The 27,876-nt window shown below is 37.8% G+C and overlaps 3 protein-coding genes across 9 annotated transcripts in view; 1 reads left to right on the top strand and 2 right to left on the bottom strand.

The window, feature by feature from the left end:
• The window catches only part of TRMT13 (tRNA methyltransferase 13), an 8,952-nt gene extending 5,005 nt beyond the window's left edge, over positions 1–3,947 (top strand). Inside the window, exons 9-12 of one of the 3 annotated variants that reach the window (XR_012661331.1) lie at positions 660–734; positions 1,636–1,779; positions 1,905–2,050; positions 2,367–2,780. Coding sequence is in view for 2 of the 3 variants with exons in the window: in XM_075098231.1 (XP_074954332.1) it covers positions 660–734; positions 1,636–2,050; positions 2,367–2,562 (686 nt within the window). In the remaining variant the exon portion in view is untranslated. Of the gene's footprint in view, positions 1–659; positions 735–1,635; positions 2,051–2,366 lie in introns of all 3 variants that reach the window. The other 2 variants (XM_075098231.1, XM_075098232.1) reach the window with 2 other exon arrangements.
• On the bottom strand, positions 2,144–14,414 carry LRRC39 (leucine rich repeat containing 39). Of its 2 annotated transcripts, XM_075098238.1 has the most exons (11): positions 14,286–14,414; positions 13,469–13,525; positions 12,882–12,928; positions 10,466–10,666; positions 9,445–9,550; positions 8,199–8,355; positions 7,303–7,439; positions 5,632–5,777; positions 5,095–5,247; positions 3,932–4,071; positions 2,144–2,903 (listed from the first exon to the last, which is right to left on the bottom strand). In XM_075098238.1, exons 4-11 carry the CDS (start codon positions 10,588–10,590, stop codon positions 2,848–2,850), a joined length of 1,020 nt encoding a protein of 339 aa, XP_074954339.1. In that variant the 5' UTR covers positions 10,591–10,666; positions 12,882–12,928; positions 13,469–13,525; positions 14,286–14,414; the 3' UTR covers positions 2,144–2,847. The 2 variants fall into 2 exon arrangements, with proteins under 2 accessions (XP_074954339.1, XP_074954338.1); XM_075098237.1 differs by lacking the exon at positions 2,144–2,903 and having other exon boundaries at positions 3,873–4,071.
• A 1,084-nt stretch (positions 14,415–15,498) lies between these two features.
• On the bottom strand, positions 15,499–27,867 carry DBT (dihydrolipoamide branched chain transacylase E2). Of its 4 annotated transcripts, XM_075098223.1 has the most exons (13): positions 27,631–27,688; positions 25,043–25,166; positions 24,295–24,359; positions 23,175–23,298; positions 22,932–23,007; positions 21,831–22,012; positions 21,342–21,469; positions 20,410–20,653; positions 19,467–19,633; positions 18,375–18,452; positions 17,255–17,446; positions 17,006–17,077; positions 15,499–16,144 (listed from the first exon to the last, which is right to left on the bottom strand). In XM_075098223.1, the coding sequence occupies exons 2-13, from the start codon at positions 25,128–25,130 to the stop codon at positions 15,977–15,979; spliced, it is 1,584 nt and encodes a 527-aa protein (XP_074954324.1). In that variant the 5' UTR covers positions 25,131–25,166; positions 27,631–27,688; the 3' UTR covers positions 15,499–15,976. The 4 variants fall into 4 exon arrangements, with proteins under 4 accessions (XP_074954324.1, XP_074954326.1, XP_074954325.1 ...); XM_075098225.1 differs by lacking the exon at positions 25,043–25,166 and having other exon boundaries at positions 27,631–27,713; XM_075098224.1 differs by lacking the exons at positions 24,295–24,359; positions 25,043–25,166 and having other exon boundaries at positions 27,631–27,867.
• Between the last annotated feature and the right edge of the window lie 9 nt (positions 27,868–27,876).

Below are 27,876 nucleotides of genomic sequence, written 5' to 3' on the forward strand. Positions count from 1 at the left end.
GGAAGGAAGCAAGTCATGCATATCATTGATATGCTCTGTATGTCACTACTGTAGAATTCGTGGGAACACCTGTCATCAGGAGATGCGTTAATGTCACATTTACATTTCATAGGCAGTATAGAAAGGCTAAAATGGTTAAACAGATAAATGTAACCATCTTAGCCTAAATGCAAAATCCTGTATTCCTAATACTTCATTTTAATCAAAGGCAAAGTATTTACATTAGTACTTAGCTGGAGCTAATACCTGGCCCGCAGATAATTCTGTTAAGCAAAATCAGTCCAGTGTTCTCTGGTAATCATTCTACTGCTGTGTAGTAGTGTTGCTGCTCAGAAACAAAATCATATTGCTTCATAACAGCATGAAAATACATTCTTTGCCTTTGGACAAGGTTGAGTTGTTTAAGAAAAAGAAGAATATGCTTCTCAGCCACAGCATCTGATTCTCTTAATTTGTTTTAGAAAAACTCTCTTTTTAATAGCTTATAACTCTATGTACAGACTACTGTATTTTCAGTAGTGGTAAATATTTATTTATTTTTTCAGGTGTGCAGGTGTTATATTATCCAGAAAAAAATATTGCCCCAACTATAATAATAGAGGTTCTGGGGTTATTGTGGATGTGTGTGTTTATTTTCTTTTCCCCCCCCCCTGCTCCAGATAAGGTACCTATTTTGGAGAAGAAAAAACTACCAGTGGTAGGAATTGGGAAGCATTTGTGTGGTGCTGCGACAGGTACGAGTTATCTGTGGGTTCACTGCAGAAAGTTAGGATACTAAATACTACAGTCTGAACGGACTGATGTCCCAAACTGCCCTTTTAAGCTTTTCTTGCCCTCTAACCCTTTGTTGGTGAATGTAGCAATTACATTCTAAGTTGAGTTCGGTGGAATGGTAAATGGATAATAAATTCAAGGCTACTTTAGACAGAAGTAAAACTTTTCTTGTTTTCTATAGAGTACAGAAAGATTAGTGTATGTGGGTGTAGGTCATCTATGTGTAAACTGTTGAAAATAATTTTTTTTCTTAACACAGTCACCTCTACTCTGAAATATTTTCCTTTCTAAATTTGTATTGGCTGCCTGAATATGTATCCCAAGCAAACAGATGAGCAGAATGTGTTTCTGTCCTGATAATTTTCAACTAACTTTTTCTAATGTCATGTGTCCGCTAAGTAGAGAAAGACATCTCAAATATGACATATAGGTGCTGCTACAAAGATGATGCAGTTAAGCATTTAGGAAGTACATGTACATATAAAATAGATTGCGTCCTAGATATCAAACTTGTAGAGCACTTACTTGCATGTTTTACAGGGAGGAGATCCTCCTACAATATGCCAGTTTGTTAACCGAAGTATTCGAAATTCACTTGTGTAGAACAAATATTCAAGAGGATAAGCCCGTAGTAGCTCCAGAGGTCTCTTAATACTCATTTAGCATTTAGGGTTTTCATGGTTTCAAAGCATGCTTGTAATTTTTAGTTATCCTTAAAGTTGCTTTTTGGCTTAGTTTGTAATGTACCCTTTTATTATTCTCAGTGGGAAGTACATTCCCAACCATGATAGTGCCTGTGTAAATAATGGCATGGTGTTCAACGCTATTTTTTTGGGGGGGTGTATCTGTTTTTTTTCCCAGATCTTGCTTTGAGATGTCTGGTTGAAAGTTATACAACTTGCTGGGATGGAGAAAGTGAAGAGCCTGCACCAAAACGTTCTAGGAATGACAAGACAGAGGTGGCTCCTAACAGTTCTGCCAATACTGAAAGCAACAAAGACGACTGTAAGCCTGTAGCTGGAATTGTTATTGCGCTGTGCTGCCATCACAAGTGTGACTGGACACATTATGTAGGCAGAGAGTTCTTTAAATCAGTAGGACTTGGACCAGTAGAATTTCATTATTTTCAGAGAATGAGTAGCTGGGCCACTTGTGGCATGCGAGAAACCACAACCAAAGCCTCTACAAGTGACGAAAGTGAGGATCAAACTAACATCACAGAGGAACATGAGCACACATTCAGCAAGACAGAGAGTGATTCTGATACTTTACAAGGGTATGTCATTTTTTCATTTTCCTAGCAAATGGACTCCTGCAGAAAAGCAAAATTAATGTAGAGTGGTATATGAAATTGTTTTGGGTCCTCAACTCATTTATCAAATGCTTTAATTACTAAATTTATAAAAATATTCTACTTTAAAACAAACAATTTTCATGGACATATGTTTCAAAATATTTAAACAGTCATGCTGGCCTGAATTGAAATGAACTTAGTGATTTCAGTAGTTATTCTAAGCTTAACTACTAATGTTAATTAACAACACTCTTCTTCTGGCATATGTTGTTCCTCTTCCTCCTCTTTGTGAAACTAGGATACTTACTGTTGAAGAACGAAAGGAGATAGGTTGCCTCTGTAAACGGCTGATTGATCATGGACGGATTGAATATTTACAACAACGAGGATACAAGGCTGCACTACAGTATTATACAGAGTCTGCTGTGTCCTTGGAGAATGTCCTGTTGACAGCTGTCCCAAGTCCATCTTGGATACCAGAGCCAACTACATGACAGGAGATAGATTTGGCATTGGTAGGGAAAAGAAAAACTATAAAACTTATCTGCATTTTTTTAAAAAGCTAATTATTGCATACAAAAAACACCCCAAAACTCTTTTAGCCTTTCCTATACCCAGGAAAGGTCTTATATTTCCTAGTTTCACTGGGAATTACAAATATGCAAACCAGTTCTCATCAGTGGAAAAATAAAATCCCTAAGAATATTTGAAACCTGTTGTACGCCTCTTTGTTAGGAAGAAGTATACTTGATCTTTTCTTCTGTTCACAGTTACGTTCTTTATTCGTTAGCATTTATGATAGGAGAAGGACCAGAAGTACAACTTTCCAGACTTCCTGAAAGACAATGGATTAAAATAAGGGAAGTTAACATACTTTATTTTCCCTTTGAAGTTCAGGATAGCTTTGTATTTCCTCTTAAATTATTTAAGTAGGCCTAGGTAATTCCATCAGCCCATGCTGCTAGGGGAACTGTTAAGGAAGAAAACTTGTTTGTAAACTGTCATCGTGATATAATTTTGCCAATTTGATCATTCATGAAATAGTGAGAAGAAAAAAGCTGGCTTAGCGTTCTGAATCAAGAGCATTTCAGTCATTCCTTTTTTAAGCCTTCACAATATATAGAATGAATATCAGAGAGAACATTTTATATCTGTGGTGAATTAAGTTCTTACTGCAAGTAACAGCTGCCACCTGCACATGTGTTCAAAAGTGCGTATTTTTGGTCTCTTACTGCAACCTTTAAGCTGTTTGCTTTGAGACTGCTAACAGCATGTTTTTGTCATAGTGATTTAGAGATGGGATGAAATTGTGGGGGTGTTTTGTTTAGGCAACTGCATTTTCTATCTGGGAAAGCAGGCTGTGAAAAACATCTCTTTATCAGGTGTTGATAATTCATTGCTAAAAAATGTTGTATGTTGGGAACATAGGCATCTCACCCTTACATCCTCCTCAGGGAGTCGCCGTCTGGACAACATCCAAAAATAGGGAAAGTTGAGCTTCATGAGACAAATGGTGCTGGAAGAGCTACACTATGTAAACTCTGGTTAAATTGCAAATGCAAGAGACAGTCATCAACTTGAGTTATCCAGGCTGTAGGTAACTCAGGCACATGTATTCCAATGTTCCATGGTCCCAGTATGTTCCTACTAGAACAGATGCTGTTTGTGTGAAGACCTACTGTGCCAAATCCAGACAAAAGTGTCCCTGCCCTCAGTAAAAATCTGTTTAATCTTCTTAATAAATGATTAATATTTTCCAAAAATCTGTATTCATGTTTTATTTGTATATATATCCTAGCATTCTTTATCCTTGCCTTCCTCCCTGTATTACAGAGGGATTAGAATTCATTAAAAAATCCATACCTGTTCTCTTGAGTGACTCCTGGATATACACGTGCATGAATTCAATGCCAAACATTTCCCGTTGCTCCTCCTCTTCTGTGTTCTCACATGGAGGGAGTGTTACCTCTAACTCCAGCGGGTTGTCTCTGAAGTTGACAAATCTGACAGTTCACCAGAAAAGGTTACTCTTGCAATAGGTTTTGTCCAGGGAGAACAACTCTTTAGATTCCTCAAACAGTATTTTGAGCAAAGCAAGTCTTTTCTTATACTAAATGCACCACTATATTAGTAGTATTAAAAGAAGATGCCTTATAATAACAGTAGCTGATTGTGATGGGAGAAAACATTGCAGTCCTTGTCATTTTTTCTTCAGGTTTTCACCCCATTGTCAGCCTTATTAAGCTTCCACCAACAGCTGAGTGGATGAGAACAAGAGTGCAAATGCCTGCATCCTCCCAGCTTTGCAAGGCAACAGCCAGCCCTGTCTCCCTCCATTCTTAGTCCATCCCTGGGCCTATGCTTGTATATATTTGTCTAAAGAGGTACTGCTTCTTCCAAGACATCTGAAAACAGGAATTATTTTATTGGGTTAGATAGCATTCTTGTGCTAAAATGGACAGCATCCAGTAATGCAAATGAAAATGTAAACAACAGGAAAGTTTCTGTCACAGGATACAAAATATTTCCGATTCTACCCATTAAAAATTTACATTCATTCTCTATTTTTTCAAATCGTTTCATCCATCTCCCTGTACCTAATCCTTTCTAATTCTGAATGTGTGACTTTTCAGTGCCAAAGTTCTACTTTTTGTCATTTTTATGCCTGTTGCATTTTTTTCCTCCGAGCTCCTGCCTTTAGAGAGGGATAGAAAAGGCCAACTAGAAATGGGCATTTGGACCTTTCAGAAATGAGAAAATGTAGCACAGAGCTTCCTTTTACATTTGGGACTGTAACTATCACAGCTTACTTCTAAATGAGTTGTGCTACGCAAAGCTTTCTTGACCAGATCCTCAGCTGTTGCGAATCTATGTAATTATGCTGATTTATATAGCATTGTGTTCCTCTGTACAGCTGTGGACATGCCTTTCCTCTTCCATTTCCCGAGCATCACTCTATGATACACAACTCAAGGGAGGCTTTAAATCTTAGTATTTTTATTTGTATTTCTGTTGCTTTTTCTTACCTCAGACTTGCCATGCTCTTCATACAAGCTGGAATATCCCTAAGTTTGTTGTTGCTAAGAACAAGAGTACTAAGATTTTTCATATTACCAATGGTTTCTGGCAAAGAGTTTATCTCATTCCTTTGGAGCCATAAGGTGTGGAGATTTTCCATTCTGTAAAACAGGTATTCGTGCAATCAATCAAGATTTAGAAAATTAATCTTATTGATCATTAATATAAAGTAATTGATACATTCTTACAGCCACATAAGGGACTCGCATAAAGAATACAACAATTCTCAAAGAAAACCCCATATCCAAGATAATCACCTAACCTCTAGTTGAAAATGTCATTGGCAAGAAATATTTAACTTGATACTGAATTTATTGTTTGTGGAATGGCTTATTCCAGCTCACCCAAAATATCACATCAGAGCTGATAAATCTTAAGTTTGCAGGGAGGTTAACATTAAAATCATATTTTGAAGTAGAATTTAATAATTAGAATTTCAGTGTAACAGAATTGAGACTAAGATGTGAGCTTTGAGGTTTATTTACCTGTCAATTGCATCAGGAAGCTTCTGGAGTTTATTCCCCCCCATATCTAACCATTCTAGATTTGGCATGTTGAGAAGAGCTGAAGGGATGGTAGTAAACTGATTCATGCACAAATCTATGTGTGAAAGCTTCTTTAAATCACTGAGCTGAAAAGAAAAGGAGATTCCATGCAAGTTTGTGTAGCTGTTTGATACTGCCAGTGCAGTAATAATGCTGACTGAAAAAAAAAAACAGTTTGAAAACATTGCAATGCATTTTGGAGTTAGCAAACACAGAATTGTTTCTGATGTTACCCAACAGTTACAGTGCTCCCCAGCAAGGCAGGTAGGTTTGAAACCAATTGGGCCGAAGAACTTTATCTCCCACACAGTAGTGAGTGCCCTAACTGCTGACAAGCTGAGTGCCATGGCTACAACGCAGATATACCCCAAGCCTTGAGAAGGAAAGGAATTTTAAAGACACAGTTGTCCTTAGTATTTCATACTCAGCGGTGCTTCTCCATGCAATATGCCATTTTTCATTAGTCAAATATTTCAATTTCTATGGATCAAATTGCACGGACTGTATTTTAGAGAGAACCTAGACGCTTTCATTGTTGTGAAGCCTACTACTATAGCAAGACATCCTAAAAATTAAACATGGCATCATTCAGTATTACACACCTCAGCCCTTTGTAAAAGCTCCTGAAGGCATGACTCGCCAATGTTCAAGTGATGCGAAGATGTTCTGTTGCAAATCAGTCCAACTGTCTAAACACTGAACGCCACTCAAGTACACATCACCACAGCTTCACTGTGTTCACATCACGGTCTCAACAGGACAGAGCTATGTATGTACAGGACAGTGCTGTGAGCTGTTAATTTAAAAGCTATCACTCTACATTACACCATGTAACCAGTATCTGCACAGATTTTGTAAATTCCAGATTCTGATTCAGCGTGTATATTTTCATTTGAATTGCTATTGTTAGGTATTCCTGTTTGGACTCACTCAGTTTTGCAAGGCACTGATTGCTGTCAGCTATTGCCACTACTGTTTTTTTTAAATAAATTAGAACAAGTAAACAGTTACATACTTCCCATCTCTAAGAGAGTGATACATAGAGATGCAAATCTCTTCACGTTTAGGTCAGTCGAAATTAAAGCACTTGTTTTTATTCTCTTTTAATTGCTTTCAGCAGCTCAGAACAACATTCATTCAACGCTTTGTGCAGAGGCAGTTGTATAAATCACAGAAACCCTTTCACAGCTAGCAGCTCTGGTAAAGACGCTTACAGCTGTGTCTTGGCGCATGGTATGCGTTTGTATTCTCACCCATGAAAGGGAGCTTCTCTGCTAAGGTGTCAGATCCTCAGTGAGGTAAATCAGTGAAGACCTTCAGCCTAAACAAATTAACATCAAGTGTATCACTGTCCTGTATGCACTACCAAGTCATTTATCTGCACAAAATAAAGACTGGCTCCTTCAACTACTCAGGTATATGTACATCCTTCTCATGTGGCTTCAGTTTGACTAGTCACACAAATATTGTTCGCATAGGTGTTTCTGTGGAGTAGCTGTGAAATCAGAATATCAAAGCAAATCTAAAAACATGGAGTGCAATGTTTAATGATAACGGCTTTTGGATAAATTCAAAATGTGCATTAAACAAAACAAAAGAGCCTGTCAAAACCTGAGGAGGAAGATCACAGATGCTCCTGTTGACAGCCAGTTCCAATCTTTCCAGGCTGACGCAGTTACTTATTTCCTTAGGAACAGACTTTATTCTGTTGTAACTGAGAAGCAGCTCTTGAAGGCGAGTCAGCTGGCCTGCGGAGGGCACAAATCAGAAATGATAAATGGCCACGTTCATTCCATTTGAAATACAGTATTACTTCCTTTGTGTTACACTGATATAGAAGTGCTCTGTGTTCTCTCTAAAAAAAAAGACTCACTGAAATTCAAAGAGTAGGACTTCAAGACTCTTCAGTACAGAAAACTGCACTCTAGTTGAATGCCACAAAAAACCCCAAAAACTTAATAAAAAAAACCACCCAGAAACCTTACGAACATAGGATACAGAACCCCAGACTGGTGGGGTTTGGAAGGGCCCTCTGGAGCTCACCCCGTCCCACCCCCTGCTTGAGCAGGCACCCCCAGAGCAGGGGCACAGGGCCGCGTCCAGGCGGGGGGTGAATGTCTCCAGGGAAGGGACCCCACAGCCTCTCTGGGCAGCCTGTGCCCCTGCTCTGGCACCCGCACAGGGAAGGGGTTTGTCCTCGTGTTCAGGTGGAACTTCCCATGTTCCAGCTTGTGCCCAGTGCCCGTTGCCCCTTGGCCTGGCGTTGGGCACTAGTGAAAAGAGCCTAGTCCCATCCATCCATCCATCCATCCACCCACCCATCCATCTTTTTCCTTTTATAGGGGATCCATGGTTTTAAGATCTCTATCTCACTGTCAGATTAAAATAATCCGTTTTCTAACTACTCAGTGGGATTATTAGACAGGCAAAGTATACAAAAATGGCATGTTTGTGTAAGATTGATTTTCTTAGAAAAGCAGCTTAAAATAAAAGAAAGCACAGCTCACCAATTTCTTTAGGTACACTTTCAATTGAGTTCCGGGATAGATCCAGAACAACAAGATTGTGAAATCTTCCAATGAACTGAGGAATTTTCTGCAAGCTAGTTCTGTGAAGCTGCCACTCCTGGAGATGGACTAATTTCAGTAAGCACGAAGGTAATGTCTACGGCAAGAAATATGAACCAGAAGAAATTCAGCTTAGTATACAACAAGAATACGGGCTTAGGTAGAAGTTTTATTTGAAATAGTTAAAAATTTTATGATTAAAAAAAAGAAATCTTTCCTTTTTCTCAAGCTATACTGTAACATCCCAAAACGAACACCATCAATGTGGGTCATTCTGACCACAGATTTAACCTGCCCACTTTTTGCTCCCAGGATTTACGTCTGCACTACTGTCATTGCTTGAAAAGCCCCAGGCTTGCTTTTGTTTGTTTCTTTTTTTTCTTTTTTTTTTTTTAAACAAACCAGTACAACTGAAGATGAAACCGCTATAAATAGCTTTTTGCATCGAAATGGTGATCTAAATTGTATTTCCTCTTCTGTTAAGAAAACAGTGAGCACCTAAGAGCAGAAGAGCTGAGGGACAGAGAAAACTATGATGTCGGTATGCCAGGAGTTCTGCACCGGGAACACTGGCCTATGGACCACTAGGGTATTGCTGGGTGTGGCTGTCACTCGCCGGCCTCAACACGGGCTAATTCTTTTAATTCTTTCCACTTCATAGGAACTGGCATCTGCATTTCTGTGTCGCTCTGAACAGACCGTTAGCTTCCGCTCTGTTGTTGATTCTACAGTTAGCCGCTTCCCCCCACACATTAGAAACAACAATAGTAGTATTCGGGGAATCTAGTGGCTCATTTTCACTCTTAGAAAGTAAAAAACAGTGAGAAATATTTTCATGCACCTAAGCACAGAGGATGTTCACCTTGATATAGTTAAGTAGTTCTGGTGTGCTAATGTTAAACGAGGATTTATGTAATTAAACTCATAATTTGCAGTGTAAATAATTTCTAATGCAGAAAGCATTTTGGCTTGTTTTTGCAGAGTAACGCTTAATATTCAGGACTAAAAAAAAATCAGCTTGCTTTTACGCTTTCACAACAGTGTGTCTTAATTCATTGTTCGCAAAGCACACAGCGAGCACTTCATAGATTAAATATAGTACAACTGTGAGCGTAAAGTTGTAAATAGTAGTTTTCTAATGCATCAGTCATTCAATCCAAGCAACATTCATCCCTATCAACGCTACCTTCCATTCTTCTTCCTCTATCCTTAAAATTGCTCTTCCACCTTCATTAATCACTTTTTCCTTGAGCTTTGCTAAAGCAGCTCTCTCCTCCCAGACAAGTAGTAGCCTACAAGGGAAAGAAGAGCTGTCAGTGGTGCAGCAATGAATGCAGGCAATAATTACTATCCACTCGATTTTCCAGAACAGAGAGACAGTAGCCTTTTTTGGACGTTGAACAACATTTATTAGATCTGGATGCTAAATATGCTATCGGTTTGAGAGAAGACAAGAACACAAAGTAATGTTTGGCTGAGGTAATTTATAGGAATTCTGTTTTACAGTTCTTCAAATTTACAGTCAGAAGGAAGACATAACTTCATTCACTGTCAACATGTTGCAGCTGGGCAACAGAATATAAAATCATGTGAAATTAAGTTCCAAAGCCATTAATTTTGAAGCAGTCTCCTCAAAAGAAAGCCCTCAGTTCCACCAAATGTCAGTGCAATCCAAACAGGTCACTCAGCTAGGGATCCTTCTAGCTTGATTTCCAAAGGGGACTTAAACAACAACTATGAAAATTAGGCTAATTCTCTTTCTTTATGTATTTTCCATTAGTAAATTCTGAGTTTGTTATTCAATTTCAAACACTTCTGACAAATTAGAAGGGTTCCAAAAATAGAATGCTGAATTTCTTCACGTTTCTTGAAATTGCTGGCCAGACAGAAGACCAAGCGACCCTGTTAATGCCTCCATTGAGAAGAAAGCAAAACAAATTAAATCTCCACTGATTAGAATATCCACACAGGAGAGGATTTTAATGTCTGAATTCAGGGGATTTAATTTATATGCTAATATTTTTATCACAGAACATGATTCTTGGTTTGACCTGAGCATATTGCTAGATTCTAACCAGAAGGAATTCTGCTGGAGTAACGACTAAAGAATTAGACTCCGGATGAGTTTGAAAAGACCGATGATAGTTTCCTGAGACGTAACATATAGACTAGCTTTTCACATACTTAAAGATCTACAATTTACCTACCTTCCTGCACACCTCTGTCTGAATTCCTTTTCTCTCTGTAATTCTTCATTTATCTTGTGTATTCTCACTTCCCAAAGTGTCTTCACAGCAGTGAACGTTCCAACGCAAACTGCAGTTTCGGCCATGACCCTTACATATTCAGGTTCAGTCACAGGAATCAGACTGTGAATTTCAGGCTCAATGCATCAGCGCACGGATCAGCTACCAGATGGGGACAGTGATGTGACAACTAAAATACTGCAATACCCACTTGATTATATTATTAAATGTAGTTAACGTTTAGAACTGACAGGGATTTTACCAACTGATCTTCTCTTTATAAAAATAGATAATAGTTAAATTTTCTTATAATAAGAAATGGTATTCTTGTAGTCTCTCGGCATTCTTAGTCAGTGAACAACTGCTCTCTCCGTTCCTTTCAATGGTAGGCTGAGAACTGATCATAATTATCAGACGCAGATATAAGCATTCATTGCCCTCCCAGGAAGAAATGAAGCTGTTACTTGCAATTTAAGGCAGTTAAATCCCGGTAGCTGCATCCTGGCAGCTACCTGGTATAAACACTTGTAACGAAAGGTGCTTTGCACCTTACAGAAACTGAACTGTTGCTGGAAATAAAGTAGTATACTTCATTTGCATTCATTTTCTTCTTCATTATAATATATAGTTAGTAATGCATTACCTTCAAGAAAAGGTTTTTTAAATTCTTCAGATCTCTCTCTGAATCTTCTTGTAGACCTGCTGCGTGTCAGGATCCACACTTTAAAAATAATTCAGCCTAGAGTTTTGAAGTTATCTATTCCTTAGTGAGATAATTAATACACATTTTCCGAAGAGCAGCAAAGCAGGATACTCAGTCATCCTAATCAGTGCATCCCTCTAAAAAGCATTCTTATTGCCATTTTTGTAGCCATTTGGGGAAGGTGTTGGTTTTTTTAAAAAATAAACTGGAGCCAAGATATTGATATTCAGATAAGCTTGGGGGGCTAAACTTTGTGCCAACAGCAGCGTACTCTGAACAGTGATGATTTGACTGCCCCCCTTCAAACGTTTTACTAATTAGTGCAGGGACAAGTAAGAAAAATGTCTTACACATCCATTCCAACTGAAGAAGTGAGGATAACTTTCTTTGAAACAAGTGGGTAGAAAACAACGTAAGTGGAATTTCAGGTCTTCTCGTACATATATTTCCCTACAATAATTGCTGCAGGTCTGTCTTTTAGAGCAATCTTTTCTATCATACTTATTCCATTATAATTTTGTGTTGCATGGATACGCCACAATCGCTTGGTGAACATTTTGTGTTCAAACTGCCAATCATTGTATTTTATATTTACCACGTCTTTTGCTAACGTAGTAATTTGTAAAGCCTCATTATACTGAAATCACAAATTCAAAAAGGCATAGGCAACAAGTAATAAGAAATATAGATTGTCAGGACTGGTTCCTGTTGTAAAGACAGCATAAAATCAAATTATAATGCTTGAATAAAGAAGAATCTGGTTCAATACTTTTAATATCACGGATTCTTAACGGATGCTGTTTGTTAAGGAAAAATGGCAGGATTTGACAGGTGACACAAATGGCAACCACAGTGTGGCACAATGCAGTCTGGCATTTGGGTTCCTAAAAAGGGATTGAATTTTTTCCTGTAAAGAAAGGCTTGTATCCTCTTTCCCTCCCCCCATAAATGCGATCACATTTACTAGTTTGAAGGATTAACGTCTCTTTCAGCAGTCCTCACAGTAATTATCTTTCCCACTCCTCATCCCGATATGCAACAATAATGACTATGACATTGTCACAGAGGCTTTTTGCTCTGATTAGCAGTTACAATATAAATGGCTTTATTTTTCAGGATTAAACTTCTACTGAGATAAAGTGATTTACCTGATCTACCATTCTTGTTGTTTAGAGGCATTTTTTGAACTATAAGCCTTTTTAGGTAGAAAATTAGAAATCTTTTCATATAAATTGTGCAGAAAAGAGACATTGCAGTGCAAATCTCTAAAGAGATATTTGTTAATACTTGTACTACTGAACCCAGTATTGGACTATGCAGTCAAAACCATACTTGTTTACAGTAAAGCTTACACTGGGCTACTGCCTTTTGCTGTGGAAAGCATATTATTCAATAAACATTGTTTTAGAACAATAAAATATGAAAGAGGGCCTAAGTATATTACTTTGTTTCCAAAGAGTTTTAATTAAATAACAGGGACTACCATCAAAAGCTTCTTGTTCATAGATCTTATTATTTGTCAGGAAAATAAAAACCATAATAATCATGCCGCCACTGCCAACAATTCAGAAGTGAATTCCCAAGGGCGGCTATAAAACAACCACAAATTTACTCCCAAGTAATCAGATCTCCCAACAACTTCCCCTCCAAGCATCTGAGACTTTAACAACTTACCTCAATTATTTGGTTGTTTTCAAGGATTTTCTGTGACTCATTGCTTTCTGGGCAAGAGCAGAGATAAATTACAGATCTTGTCTGTACTACCAAAACCATTTAGAACTCTCACTCAGACTCCAATGCAATGTCAGTCTAGTTCTAATTTTAACCTATGCTGAGAATAGAAGGTATCACATGAGGCACTTCTGCAAAACCCCCAAGCATTCCCCACTCCTGATGTCTTCCCAGCTTGCTGAACATGACTGGACTCCCACAAGCTCCTGGACTCCCATTAACAAAATTGCAAACAAAAAGAACAAAGGAGTACTTGTTGTGATCCACAATGAAAGATAAGCTAGTTTTGAACTCAAAATGACAATGACTTGCTTTAGTCATGTTTCTCTGCAAGATAACTGAGCTTCAAGGCACTACTAAATAGCACCATTGACTAGTTAGACTAGAAAAAGTATAATGTCACTAAGTATTTTACTCATTACTTTTGCCCACGCTGAAGAATTCTCTTGTTGAAGAACTTCAGTGCAAATTACCAAAGCCCAGACAGAAAAGTAATCTTTACCAGAATGTGCAGAGGGGTTACTACTCACCCCTTTGCATGCTTCCGATCATGAAATATTTTTAACATTCTATTTCCTCAAAGGGCCCTTGGAGAAGATAAAAGGAGAAAACTCTGTCAGAATCTTTTTCTTTGATCAAATGCAAGGAGAGAGACAGCAATAATCACAGGTGACTATTTGAGTCAGAAGCCATAAAACTGGGTAATTCTAACAAATTCTTGCACTGGATCATAAAATGTGAAGATGACAATTTAAAACTACCATTCATTTGGTTATAAGCCTCTTTCAGTAGAAATATTATTTCCTCATTATTAGCCTGATTCTAGCATCACCACATAGAACTTTATGACCAAAAAAATGCTCCCCAGTCCGTGACCAACCAACTACCGGAACACCAATATCTATTTAAAAAGACACTGACCGCTTTAGCTTTCAAGCTTCTAAGCTTTTTTAATCTATTTTTTTTAAGTTATGCAAAAGCAAAAATTATCCAACAGGTTCTTTGGTATAGGTGTTTCTTCTTTCAGTTTTGGTATAGATTCAACCCCCTCAGTGTTTTTTAATCAGTTTTTTTCTTGATCTAAAAAAAGACATAAATAAGAACCTAACTACTTAATTTCCTCCTCTTTAAAAGAGACAGATAATTAGAACCAAGAAAAAAAATAACCTTCCCTTTTATTAGAGTTTTGAGAAGCAAAGAAATTTCAGGCTCCTTGTGTAGGCAAAATTATTCTGTCTCAAATATTTCAAAATCACTATTGCTTTCTATCATACACTTATATTTCCTCGATTTATTTTCTCCATGGTCATCAGATTAAAAAATATACTATTCAGACTAAGCCCTTACCACAAGAATATACTTGTAGGAAAGCAGCCTTTAGGCTGTGTTCTTTTGGCAGTCTTGAGTGCAGTAGGTTCTTTAAGATAAGAAGAAATAGAAGTTTGAGTCACCTGTACAGGATCGCCTGCATAAAATTGACAAATAGAAACAATATTACTACAATTCTTTGTGGCTTTTATTTTTTTTATTAGGAATAAATAAATCTGATAAAAATGAAATAGGTGATAAGCAAGATATATTAGTCAAACTTTGCAAGAAATGACCTATATATAAAAGACCCTTATACCACAATGGAAATATAAATAGCACCATACATGTATACTCCCGTGCTCCCTCCCCTACATTACCAGCTTTCCCCTTGCTCAGTCTCAGCATCAAGGAGAGCAGAGATTCTACCTCTGGTAGCTTGTGTCTTGCATCTTCACAGCTAAATGCAAGAGACTGCTTTGGTCTACAATTTTGGACAATGCTCCTGTGGAAGCAGTTTTTGATATATCTAAAGAAAGGAGAGAAAGTCCATTTTGTGCCTCACAAATTAATTTTTAAGGCCACGTAACTGTCTTTTCTTGGGTCTGTTTTCAACTTATGTTTCACAAAGGATTTATATCCAACAGTTCTCTTCATACCTCCCATTAAATAACCAGTGCAATCCTCATTATCTGTTTAGTTTACCTTAAAGCCACTTAACTGTTGTCTGTTCTGAAGGCATTAACTTGAACCTAGTCATGTGCCTCGTATCCGGTTTATAAAGTCCTTATCTCACATAGTATTTTTTAATATTAATTCTTTGTTGTAACTAATTAATCTGTCATCTGAACATCAATGATACAAGGTGATACAAGCTTTTAGAACACGTTCTGCTTACCGTTGGGCTCACCTAAAGACAGAATAACAAATGAGATCCTCCTTTTTTTGTCCCCCGTCCCCCCCCCCCTTTTTTTTTTTAAACAGACAGATGCTTTCTATAATAAACAAAAATAACTGGGAAGTGTTTAAGGACTGTAACTACCTCCATCCTATAAAAATACATTATATTCTAGAGAGTATTAAGGCCACGATAGTTATCAATAAATGTTATCAGTAAGTGTTTTAATAAATATAGCCTCTTCATTTAAAATTTGATAAAGAGTACCTGTGCAAGTAATTGCCAGGAAAAAGTGGGCTAGCAAAAGACTTGAGAGATTTACTCAGTTAAACAACAAAAAGCTCTCTGGACATCTTACAGCAGAAGCATAAAAGGCATTTTATTTGTATATGATTCTTGTATAACTTCTTTTGAGAATTTGGATATTATTTGTTAAAATAAATTTATGTGTCCAACAAGGAAGAACTGTGAGTATTTCCCTTCAAAACAGGTTCATCAGCTTATAAATACTGCAGATGTATATCAGTGTCATTCAGTCGCGTCAGCCTCCCAACCGTATGTAGTAGAAAAGGCAAAATAAAGACATTCCATCACCGTATTCTGAAGCCACGCCATGACCTATTAAGTTTGACAGTCTGCTGTAGAGGAAGTTACAGCACTACTAATTAAAAGAAGTAACAATTGATAACTGGTATCAGCTGTTGAGAGCTTTTAACCACATAGAATTATTATATAATGTGAGTAGCAAAGGGCACGTGCTAGCAGAGCCAGCTTTTGTAATTATTCAGTCTAATACACAAAGTTTAAAGGCATATTCTAGCCGTGGTTTCCTTTATTTAAGGTCTAGCAGCATCGAAGCAGGGTTCTCCAAGTAAGATTTCCACAAGTTTGAAAACCGGGCCATTGTAGCTCCATCAATGATGCGGTGATCAGCTGACCAACTCACATTCATTATCTGTGCTTTAAATACTTCACCTTTTCCATTAAACCGAGGAAGAACCTAAAAATCAGAGGAAGGAAAAAAGCAGAAATATTACATACTTTCAATAACAAATCTGGTTGGGGTTTTTTTGTTAATTTGTTAATCTAAATTTAAACATTTTGCTAATTTAGACAGCAGCAGCGCCATTCAAAAAACAAAGACCTTCCCATTATTGCTTGCGGTGCAGATTAGAACATATTTCAAACCTACATAATAAACGGTCTTATCCTGTTTCCACCATCACGGAAATACTGGAGTAGTGAAAACCTTCCTTGACTCAAAAGTTCCAGAATAGTTTATTGCACTGTTAGCGCTCAAAGTGACAATTTCTTTAAAGCATTCCCTAAACAATAGGCTTAAAGGAAGAACATACAAAATACATCTTAAATTAGTATTCATTTCATTTCCAGCATTGATCTCAAACATCTGTGTTAAAGACTTAAAGCCTGAAATTCAGAAAATATGAAACTGCCTTCACCGTTCAGTGTTCTGTATGGATTCAGCTAGCTGGCTTATGAAACTAAACTTCATTATCAGAACAGTTTCCTCCTTGATGATAGCAAAAATGCTATCGCCATGTTGCAAAACCTGTAAAAATATCTTTACATTGTTCCTTAGTAACTAGAATGCTAAATGTAGGTGTGAGTGAAATAGAAAAGGATTCTAGAAGAGAAATCTGAACCTTTGGCATAAGAAACTTATTTAAACATTTGGTGTCTCCGCACAACCCTCTAAAAACATCACAAAATCACAAGCTGTAACACAAAGAGTTTATATAAGAAAACAAAACAAACGGACACTTCACGGTTCATTTTCATTACAGATGACCTTATTTACTAGAGTTAAACGCTCACATCACTGAGAAAAAGTTAAACATACCTGTATCTTTCCAAGTGCTCCAATAGCTACTTCAGGAGGTAGTATCACTGGTTTGGTGTAAGTGCCACCAATCTAGAAAAGAAAAAGCTGGGGATATTAGTTAACAATTGGGTTGGTTTTGCTTTTTTACAGCAGATAACCCTTGTATTAATTGTTACAGGTTTTGTTCATTGCATATTAAACTTGACTAAGGTATTCATTTCAGAAGCAGTTTTCAGACGTAAGTTCTCATTTTTTTCCTGTACTTACTGTGCCAATATTTGAAAGGGTGAACGTTCCCCCAGTGAGGTCATTTGTTCCCAGTTGGCCTGCAGCGCCCAAGGACTGCAGGCGATTTAATTCAGAAGCAATCTCAAAGATGCTACAGACTTGAACATTTTTCACATTTGGGACAATTAAACCTTGCTCTGTGTCCATAGCAACTCCAATGTTGTGCGAAGCCTGCAACAAGTTTCATTAACTGGACATTAACATAAGCAGTCAATGTAAAACTTATTTTACATAAAAAAAGCACTTGAATAATGTCTTCTTTATATATCTTTTTAACCTAGAAAGTTCTGTCTGTATCAGGCAACTCCTCTATACAACTTCAGAGGAGAAGGCGATGTAAATTTTTAAATATTAGCTTTCTACATCTGCAAAGTGCAAACTGATTTTGGCCATTTCACATCCCAGAAACACAAAACCCTGGAATCAATTTTGCGGTGAAAATATTCCACTTTAGGATGATAATATGGGTAACAAAATATGACTAGCAGTTTTTAAAGAGAATGCTGAAATTAAAAAAAAAAAAAAAAAAGGAAACTGAGTTGCCCTTCATTTGCTGGAAGGAATACATAAGGATTCATCTGAGAGATATTGATAAAACAGCACAAAAGGAGTTTGTACTGCAAGGAGTATGTAAACATTGCTTAAGAAAATAAACGCTCACTGCCCAGAAGTATCAATCCAGCAACTTGTATGAAAATTAGATAATTTTTATCAAAACTGAGTTTAAAATGTAACTTTAATACAAAAGGGTAGAGCGTTGGAGGTGTGGAACTACTGTGCCTTTACTAAAAAATTACTGTTTAGATTTTAAATGTTATCATTTGAATTGCTTGACCCGCCTTTAGGTGAAAAATCAGAGATCACTATATTAATATGCATTTTTGAGGCAAGCCTGAATAACAAAGTGACTCTCATAAACAAACCGCTGAAATAAAATCAATCATAAATCAAACCTAATCTTAGAATCTGGACACGCAAATTATGATGTTGTGCTGGAAAATCATTTTGGTTCTTAAAATTAGCTCAGACATTCTGAAAAGTCCTTGTTAGCTGTTAGTTTGGGTTTTCTGCTCACAACTTCTATCTGTAGTTTACAAACCTTGTATGTGACATTTTGACAGCTTTCATCCAAGGAAGCGTTAAGAATGGGATACTGCAGTAACCCCAGAGAGGCTGCCTGTTAAATATAAAACAAAAAAAGAGATAAAAATTTACATTTTATAACCAGAGAGCTGCATGGAAAGGAAGGAACGGTGGGAGACAATTTAGATTAATAACAATATGGATTTCCTCAATGCAATGAAATTTGGCTTAAACTCTCCTAAACTTATCTGTTGATATTCTATTAGGATAGCGAAAGAAAAAGACAGCTTACAAAAAGCAAATATACATCAGACAGACATATAAAAAGTGATAATCCCTTTCCCAAGTATAACTGAATTTGCACCTGCGTTTGTTATTTCTGTTCCACAATTCAAATCAAACATCCCAAGACAGAAGTTACAGGATTCAGCAGCAATGTCATTCTCAGCTCTCCACTGAGATGGTAACTATTTCAAGGAAGTAATATTAATTCCCTCTAAAGAGTGAGCAGAACGAGTGCTTACTTAGCACTGTCTTTGAAATAGCACTACCAGAGGTTTCAGACTAAGCTATGCATTCAGTATGTAGCTGAGGCAGCGCATCAGCCTTCACTGATGCCAACAGTTGGAAATGGAACCATGGCAACTAAATGAGTGCAAGTGTCTGGTCTTCTGACCAACAGAAGAGACATACTGATGCACCTGAGGGATTCATTACCAACAAAAACATAATAATAATAATAATAACAACAACAACAATAATAATAATGATGCATTTCATGCGAGGTTCATTTTGATGGAGCTCAAAAAAATACTGACAGTTTCCAAAACCTGTTCTGTGTAATTCAAATGCCCAGTGACGCTTATCCCTCTAATAAACAATGCTTTATCTGCTTTATCCTTCCCCATTCATATTTCAAAAATTTTCCATGATATTATATAACCCTAACTACAACTCCAACGGTAAATTCGTAAGTGGTTCCACAAACAAGAAAAGGTGAGACTTTTCCTGTGACCTGTCATTACTCAGATGATAGAGAGGTGCTCCAAACCTAAAACAATCACTGATCAGAGTTTGGCAAAAAAAGGTGCTCTGCTGCACGTCTCACCTTTATGAAGAAAGGCATAAAGGAAAGCTTAACTCCACGGATTTGTGCTACAGGTTTCAGCTCTTCTCGCAACTCAACAAGCTGAGTCAAATCAATCTCATCACAATAACCGAAGTGAGGTATCTTCAGGGCTGCGCTCATAGTCTTCACCATTGCCTTGTGAAAACCTGGAAAATAATCACTGACTTCTTAAGCCAACAAAATAAGCTTCTGGGAAGTTATGGTGAAATTTCAATTATTTGTTTCCATTAAACAGATTACACAACTTAAAAACAAACCAAAACCCAACCACAACAAAAAAAGGACAGGGTAAAGCTCACTTTAGGATCAACAGTTATTCAGCACATGCAACTCAATTTTTATGACTGTAATATTTCAGACTGTATTCCTGCATCTCTCTCCTATGTGTGTATTTGAAATCCTAATACAGTAGCCTGTAGTGCTCTTTCCAACCTCTCCACATAAACACTGCCTGAAAAGCAAGCAAAAACCTTTTCCCCTTTTAACATGATTTTTCTTACCTGAGTGTCTTTTGTTGCACTCTTCTCCAGAAGCGTGAATGCTGAAGGATGCTATTATTAAGCACTGATAAACCCTTAAATTCACTGCGCTTTGCCACTAATTGCGTAATGATTTACGTTGTGAAAAGTTCACCTGTGTTTCAGAATGCCTACCTGTTTCAGCATACATTTGAAGAAACACAGATTAAAAATGAACAAGTGCAACTCGCAGCCCAACTCCATCCAACCAAAACGTGAACAATTATCTCATAAAATAATAATTTCGTGCAACACCTCCTTACAGAGCATGCTTTCCTATTGCTCACTTGCACGACAGTGACATGAAACACACTCCCATCAGAAGGAATCAACTGTTCACTGAGTAACATTTACTGGTAGTCTACTGTGAACACAGTCTCAAGATTTTATGTGTCATGATTTACCTGTTATAGGTTCAGTTTTATCTTTTCCTGAAAACACAATGGGCCTGGAAACAGGCACAGGTGTTTTGCGTGCTTTGTCCTTTGGAGCAGCTGGCACAGTCTCTGATTTTGGCAAAGGTGGGATAATTTCAGCCTTCGGTGATGGAGGTAAAATAGCTCCTGTTTGTTTGGCCAAGTAATTGAGTATATCTTCTTTAAGGATTCTGTTATCTTTCCCTGTTCCAACAACTTCACTCAATTTAATCTGAAAAGTACATAACAAGCTATGAAACTTTTGTTTTACACCAATATGAATATATCCTATATTGTGAGCTACGGCTAAAAATTACTACAGTTGCTGATCTAACATACCTACAGTGCTCTTGTTCAAATCATCCAGAAGGCCACTAGGTGTCTAACTGCATACTTTAAGGAGGAACTATGAATACTACTTACTTAATTTTCTCTACTAATTGATTTAGTTTTCTCCTAAAATTGTACCACAAGCTTTCAAAACCAACGGAATATTCATAGATTCACTGGAAGAATTAGAAAGGCACTTAAAAGATCACCTAACACATTCTCTGTTCTAACACAAACCTGAAAAACAGAACAAAGTAGCTAAAGCTGAGATTCCATTTTTCCCTCCTCCTTCTTCTGTGCCAGGAATCGATACTGATACTTTATTACTTTTATTCTAAAAAAGTTTTCTTAATCTCCAGCCTAAAGCATCCTAGCTGCATTTTAAGCCCAGTAATTCTTTTTTTATCCACCATAATCATCAGAAAAGCACAATCCTCTTCATCTGTACAATGGTTTTTACACATTTGAAAGGTATTTGAAAACAAGTCATTTCTCACTGCACTCTCCTCTAGATCAGTGTTCTCCTGGCCAGTCAAAGTGTGATATAAAAGACGGATAAAATGCAGGAGGACCTGATTCAGCAAACTTACATTGTTCTCCATGGCCAGACGACGAACTGCCGGGGTTGCTAATGTTTTGTGACCTTTTATCTCTTGGTGAGTGTGCTCTTCATGGGACATCGGAGGTGTTTCAACAACATCTTCTTCTGGGGCAACACCTGCAAACAAAAAGAAAAATTTTAACTTTATATGCATTTGTTAAACTCCAACCTCAACCATTCTGTGATTCTGTGACAGCTGAAGTTTTTAAACATTTACTTTGAGCTACTGTGGACAGGAATGTAGCATGCTAAAGGCTGCTGCTTAAGCTAATTTTTCAATAGGAAATGTATGGCTTTCGAGATTTAAAATCCTAATAAAATATCACAGCTTTTTCTACTTAATTTTCTTGGATTTTATAAAGGGAAAAAAATAATTCCATTTTAAGATTTTCAGAAGGAAAAAGTAAACTCCTCTGTTGCTGATGGTTTTATGACAACAAACATAAAATATGCAAGAGAAAAAAATGGCTTACAATACCTTTTGAAATATCGATTTCAATGTCCACTAGTGGTTTTCCAACAAAAGCAATGTCATCTAAATTGTAATGGAGTTTTCTAATGATGCCATCGTAACGACTTGTAATAGTAACGGAAGCTTTATCGCTTTGTACTTCGCAGATGCTATCAAACTGAGACACGCTATCACCTTCTTTTATATACCTAAGAGAAAAGGCACGGGCTGGTATAAAACACATTAAGTGTAAAAATCTATGCCGTATATCCTTTCGGTAAGTTCAGTTCTGTACATCCCAACTTGAAAACGCATTCCAGATAAGAACACAAATTCTTCATAATGGATACATTTACTATATAGATACCTTTTGCCTGACCGCTCCAGAACCCTTTGTTGTGTGAAATGACACAATGATTTAGAATATCATCACACATATTTTCACTATTACTTTAGCAAAGCAGAGTTTTTTTGACAGATTATAAGCCATCTAAAAATAAGAGCAAGCCCGTCTTAGTGTGAACCTGAAAAAGTTCTTAGTTTCAAATTTCCAGGATCAGTATCTGATCAGTTTCAGAAAAGAAACTGATGTGGGAAACACTGTCTTCTATGCAAAAAGAGGTACTTTCACCTATTTGTACAAAGAAGGTGGCATTTCAACACCGCCTTCCTTCACTGTACACTTCAATTTTGCTTAAACCATTCATCATTTGCTTTTTGCAACCAATTTAGATGTTCAAATCTTTTAATAAAGTCAAAAGAGAATCGGTATAGGATAAAATTATGTGGATTCTCCAGATTAGTCCTTTACTTCTAAAGTTCAGCCTAAGTAAGTATAATAAAAGACAGACCTCCTGTACTCTAAAAACACTAACCACTGAAGGAAAGCCTATGTACAGGTGCAGTTAGGGCATCCCATTCCTTCCATCTTTTCCATTCCCAAATAAACCAGACTGCAAATAAACAAAATGGAAAACTCAGTATATGCAGGGTTTCAAAATGTGGAAAGTGAGACTTGAAAAACTTCACTAGTAACCCAGAAAACATACTCTCAGCTAAATAACTGATAATACAGCTGTTAAACTACTTGCTGATTTCTTGGTATAATTCTAAGAAAGTAGAGCTTACCATTCTTTTACGGTCACCTCTGTAATCCCTTCTCCAATGTCAGAAAGCTTAAACTGGACAATTTGGCCACATGAAACTTAAAAAAGACAATAATGAAATACAGCACATTTAATATCAAATATAAGATATCAGACAGAAAAATCTGAATGCATCAAGAATAGTCTAGATACCAGTCATATACAAACCATTAACACAACACTCATAAAATAACAAAATAAATTATTTTATTACGAAAAAGATTACCAGCAGATGTTCTGAATAATCGCTGTTGATGACTAAACTTGAGGGCAGATTTGTCAAACACGCACACATATTTTGATTTTATAAATCGAATGCTGCTGCACGATCTAACACGATGAATGCAGACCTGGGGGAGAAAAGTCTCAAGTGTTAATATAATGGACTGAGGAATGTAGAGCTCATTTAACATTCTTGATGCATCAGTAATACTAAAATAGTTTAATTCTAGTTTATATAAGAGAAATTCTTACGGAAACACAATCGTACTCAATACATTCTGAATGTACAATAACCATTAAATTAGCATAAGCTTTGCCAGGTCTTTAACTTCTTTCGCTAACACAACACATGGGGAGATCAAAGCCACAATAACATAACCAATTAACAAAAATCATGACAAGATCTGGTGAGAGATTCATACTTGCTATTGTTTCTCTAAGCAATTAGTTTCATTGGGACACACACACAAAGAGCATACATAATATCAACTACATCAGCCATCTGAAATATTCTTATCCAGAACGGATGCTGGAAGGTTCTCCTAGACTGCAGAAAAAAAAGTCAGCAGATTTTTCTTTGTCAGTTCTTATTCCAATCACAGGTCAATCAGAAGTACTAATTGGAAGGAAATTCACACCAGAGGGAACAGGTAGTTGCCCTTTTATTTCTGTTAATATATAGGAAGCAATCATCTTCAAGTAAATATCATTCTACATCAATTTTAATGGCATTTTTTAAGAACTGGATGTGAAATAGTTTTATTTCATGGTTACAGTTGTATTTATCCAGAAATCAACTTAAAGGGTCAACAGAATTTTCTGAAAGGTTCTTCAGACAAAACCTTATACTTTAAAGCATCATGTAATCAGTCATGATTTTGGTCAAAAGCAAAGCCAGTAGCACTCGCATTGACATAAACAGGCATTTTATCATTAATCTCAACAGAAGTTAGTTCAGACCCTTTCTTATTTATAAGTTTTCTTAAATCTTAAAATTTCTTAAATCTAATGTAATTCTGGTGTTATGTTGTCTAGATGTAAAATTAATAAAAATAATTTCTCCGTAGATGCTATCTCTAATTAATTTAGAGATAAGAAAAAAAAAATCAGGTGCTACAATGTACCTCAAGTAGCTCAAAACTGTAAAATTTAGAAATTATCTTCTTAGAGGAGCCAGAAAACAGCACACCTGCGTGGGAAAGTTCATTTTAACTTCTTTTTTAAAAAAATTCCTTTCAGTAATTAGAGAGCATACAAAACTTCCTGATTGCCCTCCCTGCCCCCCCAAACTGTTCAACTCCTTGATTTTATATCACACTTTTAAAAAGTAGATTATTCAGAAAACACTACAGTTCCAAACTGACGACACACCCATTTTCTGTATTATTTAATCTGGCATTGCAAGTTATATTTAACATCACCTTTCTTTTAGGAACAAATATTTATACAATACAAACTACCGCAAAGGACACAACAAAGTTACACTGACTTACTTTTCAGCTGCCTGCTACGAAGACTGTATCTAGTAATCTAAAAAAAGTATTTTTCTAATTCCTATCACGAGCAAACACTAAATCTTTTTCCTTAGTCCTCCAAACAATTTCCCTAATAAAAAAAAAATCAGGTTAAATGGTAATTTTTAAGCTATGACAAATCTTATTGTATGAACACATTTAAAATTCTCATTCAATTACGAAACTGGTATATAACGTACATCCTCATAAGCTTATTTTCTCCTATTTTTAATTCTGTTTTTCTTCCCACTTGAGTCCATGGTTACATTTTTTTGTCCAACAGACCTTTTTGTCCCACACTTACAATAAAACTCTTTTCTCTTTAAGTGACCCTACATGGAAAACATTCAATATTTACCTGTGAAGATGATCACAAGGCGCACATCAAATCTCTGAACTATTTCTAAATGTGAAGTTTCATAATGCTTTCCATGTGTTTTTAGCATTTGGTAACCAATGCAGGTAGTGAATTAGTAATGCCACTGCCAAAAAAACAAACTGGTTTTGTTACAGAAGAGTTTAAAAACTGTTTCAAATTATATTTGTAGGAATAATTCAAGACTACTGCATTTTTTTAAAATGGGATCTTTTTGTTTTGCAGTTTTGCACATTCTCTACTAAAAAGTCGGCGTGCTAGTATGTTAAAGCAATAATACAGTACCCAATCTCTTCATAGGACAGTGTGGATGTGGACATAGGACCTCCTAACAAGGGGAGAAATGAAAATCCATGAAATAAAGAGGCTGTGCTTATTAATTTCAGTATTTAATCACCATAATACTATTTTCTGTGTAATGCCGAGTAAGGAGATAACGCATGTAAAAGAAAAAACTAGTTCTAATATCAAAAATAGAGTCATAAATCCCAACAAGCACTGTACTAGCAGTTACGTTTATGTCACCACTGTTACGCTAGATGACAATTTAAAAGCAAGAATGCCACAGTAAGATAACACCTTTCCTGTGCAAGTCTTCAAACTGCAGAATTAGTGTGGCGAGAAGAAGTCATGGGAGCGCTCCAATCCCTCATTGATACTGAGGATGCACCAGCCACTGATACCTGGGTGAGTAAGAGTTGTGGTTTGGACCAAGACATCACAGGAGCTGTATGCTATTTGGGGGAGAACTGCCTTGCCCCTGTTCAGTTCAGTTTTGATTGTTTCCTTGAAAAGAAGCCAACTGTGCTTTTCTAAAGCACCACTGATCCTGAAAATCTAGCGCTGGCCTCAGAACAAAATGTTTTTATGCACCCTGCAGGCAATTGATTACCTGACGAAGGAACAGTGAATTTCAAAGTCAAACTGAACAGTTTGTGCTCAAAGGCAATGACTTCTCATTAAAGGATACTCGTCTATAGAAGTGTCTTGACTTGCTGTCATGTTGAGTCATTTTAATGAACACTTGCTTACATTGGATTTGTTTTGCATACATAGTCTATATCACCAACTATATAGTTGCCTATATACTAATCCAGTGTCCTTGGCAGCATGCTTCAGTCAGACATTATTCCTCACCTAAATAACTGGCACCGTGTCCCAGTATCTAGGTTATTTCCCTACTACTTAACACAAAGACCCCCAGGCTCTTTTCTTCTTCGCAACCTACAGCCACCATTACTTTGTCCTTCCTTTTACTAGCCAAAATGTTTACAAGAACATTGAGAATATTAAAATAAAACCCTTTAATATTGTAATAACCATATTATTTCTTAGATCTTATCACTGTTTCACAGTAGATGGTCTCAAGAAGAATTAGTAGCTAGCAAAATTCAAAATGTGCTTGCAAGGAACACACACCATAAATAGCCAGTTCTGTAGTTCAGCATGCACATAGATAAGATGAGCAATTTCATCTTATCAGAATCTCCCTCTGGATTTCAGAGCAGATGGTTCAGTTAGAAAGAAAACTAAAAAGAAGCTGCTATTTTTAATATTCTTAATTAGTAAAATTACTTATGTGTGGCCTAAACCTAGATGACGACAAAAGCATCACTGAAAAAAACTCCTCACTATGCTTTCAAATACAATATCAATTATTACTAACAGCAATAATAACAGAAAGTAGAACTGATTCTTAATTTTGTTTTCACTTGGATTATCTTACAAAAAGAGGCTTCTTTTTCTGACATCCCACAAAACAGCAGTGAAATAATGGGATGCCAACACTCTTGACTACAGCAGGAAGGCTACAACACAAGAAGGCAGAAGAAAGCGTGAAGTAAGTCTTCACGATGGTATGGGTTTATGAGATTTTAAGTGTCCTAAAAGGCCACCGAGTAGGTTAACTTCTCGAAGTATGGTAAGGTATGTCAACTACTTCATCTACAAATATCAGGGCTCCGGGATTCAAAGAAATACGTTTGTGTGTAAGGACCCCGTCCCTGTGCAGGTAGGGCACACAGAGGGGGCTGACATATGGGCAGAGGAGCGGTGACGGCAGCGTAACGTATAGGCAACGCAATGAACCACCTCGCTAAGAAATGACAGAGAAGGATGTCAGTGGCTTGTTACAGGTGGCGCGCGTTTCCCTCACAGGAACCACGGGCGAGGGGGGAAGGCAGCCGAGGGGCGGCGGAGGCCTGCCCCGGGGTTCCCGGGGAGCGAGAGCGGCCGGGCGGGCCGAGGAGAGGCGGGGAGGGCAGCTCGGGCACTGCCCGCCCGGAGGCGCGGCTGAGGCGGCCGGGCAGGCTGAGGGGAGGTGGGGAGGATAGCTCGGGCACTGCCCACCCGCAGCCGCCGGGGAGGCAGCGGCCCCGAGTGCTGAGGGGAGACGGCAAGCCCGCCAGCGTCTGTCATGTTTGTTTCGAGGGTCTGTCGCGCTCCCCGCTGGAGGGAGGCAACAGGGTTTCAGGATGCCGCCGCCGAGGCGGGGATGCCGCGCGTCGCCCACCCCGCTCACCGGCTAACCGGGAGCGCCGCCACCCGCGGGGTCTCCCCGCTCCCCTTACCAGGCGCCCCGCCGCTCGCCAGCTGCTCCTCAGAGCGGTCACCGCCGCCATCTTACTCCGGGAAGAGGCAGCCCCCGGGCCCCGCACACCTCCCACCGACCAGCCAACCGGAGGGCAGCCGCCGCGGCCGCAGCCAACCAGGCGGCGAGCGGCCACCCTGGGCAGGGACCAGGGAGGCGGTGGAGCGGGGCGGCGGGTCCTGGCCGTCGCCGCGGGAGCCCGTGTGGTGTCTCTGAGCCCTCGCAC

This window comes from Phalacrocorax aristotelis, chromosome 6 (genome assembly GCF_949628215.1).
Source record: "Phalacrocorax aristotelis chromosome 6, bGulAri2.1, whole genome shotgun sequence".
Lineage (NCBI taxonomy): Eukaryota > Metazoa > Chordata > Aves > Suliformes > Phalacrocoracidae > Phalacrocorax > Phalacrocorax aristotelis.

Excerpts from the sequence above, each read along its gene's own strand:
- LRRC39 (XM_075098237.1), bottom strand. The coding sequence starts at position 10,590 with ATGGCCGAAACTGCAGTTTGCGTTGGAACGTTCACTGCTGTGAAGACA. Across the intron at positions 9,551-10,465 it reads AGACAGAGGTGTGCAGGAAG|GCTACTACTTGTCTGGGAGG; the intron begins GTAGGTAAATTG and ends TTTCCCTTGTAG. Across the intron at positions 4,072-5,094 it reads AAGAGCATGGCAAGTCTGAG|ATTTGTCAACTTCAGAGACA; the intron begins GTAAGAAAAAGC and ends GTGAACTGTCAG.
- DBT (XM_075098223.1), bottom strand. The coding sequence starts at position 25,130 with ATGCTAAAAACACATGGAAAGCATTATGAAACTTCACATTTAGAAATA. Across the intron at positions 22,013-22,931 it reads GAGGTGACCGTAAAAGAATG|GTATATAAAAGAAGGTGATA; the intron begins GTAAGCTCTACT and ends CTTTTCTCTTAG. Across the intron at positions 16,145-17,005 it reads GAGCACTTGGAAAGATACAG|GTTCTTCCTCGGTTTAATGG; the intron begins GTATGTTTAACT and ends TCTGATTTTTAG.